The sequence below is a fragment of the Morone saxatilis genome, unplaced genomic scaffold (assembly GCF_004916995.1).
Source record: "Morone saxatilis isolate NCDOM2014 unplaced genomic scaffold, NCSU_SB_2.0 Contig382, whole genome shotgun sequence".
Taxonomy (NCBI): Eukaryota; Metazoa; Chordata; class Actinopteri; family Moronidae; genus Morone; species Morone saxatilis.
Genome location: NW_023339965.1, coordinates 1,192 through 5,033, shown reverse-complemented (window position 1 = coordinate 5,033; position 3,842 = coordinate 1,192). Strand labels below are relative to the sequence as shown.

General features: G+C 56.1%; 1 protein-coding gene across 1 annotated transcript; it reads right to left on the bottom strand.

The window, feature by feature from the left end:
• Window positions 1-6: 6 nt before the first annotated feature.
• LOC118337728 (formin-like protein 3) lies at window positions 7-974 on the bottom strand (the record flags this gene model as incomplete). The annotated part of the gene is given in 1 exon segment (XM_035674826.1): window positions 7-974. A coding segment is annotated over 1 exon segment (915 nt), but the record flags the coding sequence as incomplete, so codon positions are not given.
• Window positions 975-3,842: the final 2,868 nt, after the last annotated feature.

The window sequence follows — 3,842 nt, the reverse complement described above, 5'->3', positions numbered from 1 at the left end:
GGGCGCCCCCTCTGTTCGCTGCTGCTTCCTGGGGGCGGAGCGGCGGTGGCGCCGGGGGGCAGGGCTCCCCTGCTCTGTGGAGGACGTCCTGCCAAGCAGCGTAAGGTGGGCGGGGCTCATAACCCGAGAGGTGATCTCATCCAGGAAGTTAGAGAAGCGGACCTTCTCCTCCAGAACCTGCATCTTCCAGTTCCAGTTGGTCCTACAGGGGGAGGGTGGGTCCGAGGACCGCCGCGAGGCCGGCACCCGCTGCTCCGTCCGGTCCAAAGAGCGAGTGGGCGGATGGCGGGCAGAGCTGCTCCGCCCCCTGCTGTCATCCAGCAGCTCCACTGACTTTGACTTCCTGATGATGTCACAGGCGTGCTCCACCCCCAGCGAGGCGGGCTGCTTCAGGATGCCCTTCGGAGGGGCGGCGGACGGCTGACGGTGGCTCTGAGTGTAACGCTCCCCTCTGAGGCCACGGGCAGGTGAGTGTTTCCTTGCTGCTGCTGGGCTTTGATGTGGTGGGAAACCCTCGTTGCCACGGCTGATGGCGTGACTTGGCGCATGGCGAGGACTTGTGGTGACGCCCACCGCTGTGGTTCTGGTGCGGTTGGGCCGTTGGGTACTGAAGAGCGGCGGTGGCGGCGCGATGCAAAGCTCCAAGCTGGACAGACTGGAGACGTCCAGCTCGCTATCCGAGTGCGGGAGTGCCGAGGTCGGAGCGCCATGGCGTGACCCAGCGCTCTGCGGCTGTTTGGAGGCGCCGGTTGGTGGATGCTGTGGGCGGAGTGGAGGTGTGTTTAAGGTGTGTTTGTTTACCTGATTGATGTCGTGCTGTGGAGCAGGCGGGGGCGGGGCAACGGGCAGGCCGTGGCGCGTCTCACGGTGCTGCGGCGGAGCCTTGCGGTACGGCTTCCTGGCCGGGGCCGCGCTCGTCATCCTGGGCCCTACTTCCTTCCTTCCTCACTTCCTTCCTGTTGTCTGTCAGTCCTGCCAGGAGAAGAAGAGTTAGATAAGGTTGAAAATGCTGCAGCCGCCCGCCGATCGCCCGCCAACCGCCGACCCCAACGCCTCAACCACAACTGGCCTCTGTCACTGCTGTCACACTCACGCTCTCTCTCTCTCTCTCTAACACACAATGCACGGTGGAGGCGTGTTTTGATGTTGATGAGGGGCGACCCCCGGGGGGGTGCATGATCTGCAGAGAGAGAGAGATGAGACAGACAAGAGAGAAGAGAGAGCCGTGAGTGTGACAGCCAGTGACAGGAGGCCAGTTGTGGTTGCAGGCGTTGGCGGTCGGCGGGTTGGGCGCATCGGCGGGCGGCTGGCCCAGCATTCAACCTTATCTAACTCTCTTCTCCTGCGCAGGACTGACAGACAACAGGCGAAGGAAGGTGAGGAAGGAAGGAAGTAGGGCCCAGGATGACGAGCGCGCCCCGGCCAAGGAAGCCGTACCCAAGGCTCCGCCCGCAGCACCGTGAGAGCGCCACGGGCCTGGGCCGTTGCCGCCCCCGCCGCCCTCCACAGCACGACATCAATCAGGTAAAACAAACACACCTTAAACACACCCCACTCCGGGCCCCACAGCATCCACCAACCGGCGCCTCCAAACAGGCCGCAGAGCGTTGGGCACGCCATGGCGCTCCGACCTCGCACTCCCGCACTCGGATAGCGAGACCGCGTCTCCAGTCTGTCCAGCTTTGGAGCTTTGCATCGGCGCGCCCACCGCCGCTCTTCAGCTACCCAACGGCCCAAACCGCACAGAGACCACAGCGGTGGCGTTCACCACAAGTCCTCGCCATTGCGCCAAGTTCACGCCCCATCAGCCGGCAACGAGGGTCCACCACATCAAAGCATCTCCTCCCCTCCTCCGTGTGGGAGAGAGAGCGAGGGAAACCCCCTCGTGCCACGCAAGCCATGACTGAGTTCAGATGTAAGTATAATCTGAAAACGATACTTGGGACTGCCGAATTGCGTTAAAGTGCCTACTCAGGACTGAACGCCTCGCAAGGACACTGGAGGAAATTTGAGTCTTGCTTTCCTCCAATATAATCAGATCGGCCCGATAAAAATTATGGAACCAGCTGAGTTATTACGGCGGTATTCGGCGGCGCTTTATGGATGGCAAACAGTGCTCCTATGCAAGCCTCAGGGAACAGAACCTTGAGGAAGACGCTCTAAATCAGCTCCCGACCTGTCGGAGGAATGTGCTGAGTTCGTGAAGCCGCCATGGTGTGAGCTGTTGAACCCAAGCCCGCTCTAGCCGGCTTTTGGGAAGGCGCCGGTTGGTGGATCTGTGGGCGGAGTGGAGGTGTGTTTAAGGTGTGTTTGTTTACCTGATTGATGTCGTGCTGTGTCTATGCGGCGCGGGCTGGCAACGGCTTTCTGTGTCGTGTGTTTCACGTCTGCGGTAGTCCCTTGCGGTACGCTCCTGCCGTGTGCTCGTCCTCTACCTGCCCTCTCCTTCCTTTCCTCACCTTCCTTCCTGTTGTCTGTCAGTCTCCTAGTGATATGAAGCATGTGTAGATAATGCGTTGAAAATGCTGCACTTCCCTTTGCGGAAGCGGATCGCCCGGCAAACGGCCCGACGCTCCCTCGCGCGCCCCATATCGCAACTCAACCAGCAACTGGTGTGCCTCTGCGACTGCTGTCTACGCTCACGCTTCTCTCTCTCTCTCTCTCTCTCTCTCTCTCTTCTCTCCTGCAAGGTATCAATGCTCGCCCCAGCGGCCGGGGCCGCGGGGGGCCGGGGCGCGCTCGCCCTCATCAACATCAAACACGGGCCTCCACCTGCATGTGTGTTTGTGTTTTGTGTGTCAACGAGGCAGCCATGAACATTGACTTTGTGTTTTTGTATGTTGGGTGAGCCGACCGGCGCCTGCCGGCTCAGACCCTGCATTGTGGGAGCGACATTCTTTTGCCCTGTAGAGAAGGTCCCCACAGTGCAGGTGGAAAAGTCCACGTCAGAAGTCTCATAAACAACCTCTTACAAACAGACTCAAAATAACAAAATTTCACCAGTGTTATTGTGTGAATACTTGTACATATCTTTGGTGAGGACAGTATCCCTAGAAGAAACTTCACTTGAGCGGTTCTAAATTTCAAATTAATGGGTGCTCCCACACAAGGTGTCAATAATGGTACACTGGTGTGTGTGTGTGTTGTGGTGTGTGGGTGTGTGTGAGTGTGTGTGTGTGTTGTGTGGCTGCTGTGAGTGAGGTGAGTGAGTGTGTGTGTGTGTGTGTGTTTGCTGTGTGAGTGAGTGGAGTGTGTGGGTGTGTGTGAGCCTCAGGGCACACATTGAATCTCAGTTTGTTTCCAGAAAAACAAAGGGGAAAGTGCAGCTGCCATTTGATCTGTATCAGCCAACCGTTAGCCCTGTCAGCATTATAGCCTTGTTAATGTGGGATGCACACAGACCAGAAGCTAACACTGCTAGCATGCTAACATGTCACTGTACCCCATAAAGTTAAGTAGCACATAATAGACAATAATAAAACATTAAAACAGGGACCAAACATAACTTCATTCATTTAATGGAGTAAGAATAATAAACAATAACGTTTCCTCACAAACCTTTCAGCACACATTATATTTATTATATTGATGTTGCTGCATCAATGCTGAGCAAACAATTAACTTACAAATAAATAAAAGCCAATCATTTAAACCAATGTCTGTTCAGTGGCCTTTTAGAATATTATATTATTATGAAAACTGATGAATATGAGTGTAACTGGTTTCTGCCTCAACAACCGGCTCCATTTTAGACTTGTGTCTACCTCACATGACCACGCTTTCTACCCGGAGGCCACAAATGACGAGCCAGTCGATTCACTTGGTCACTTTCCTGTGTCTCT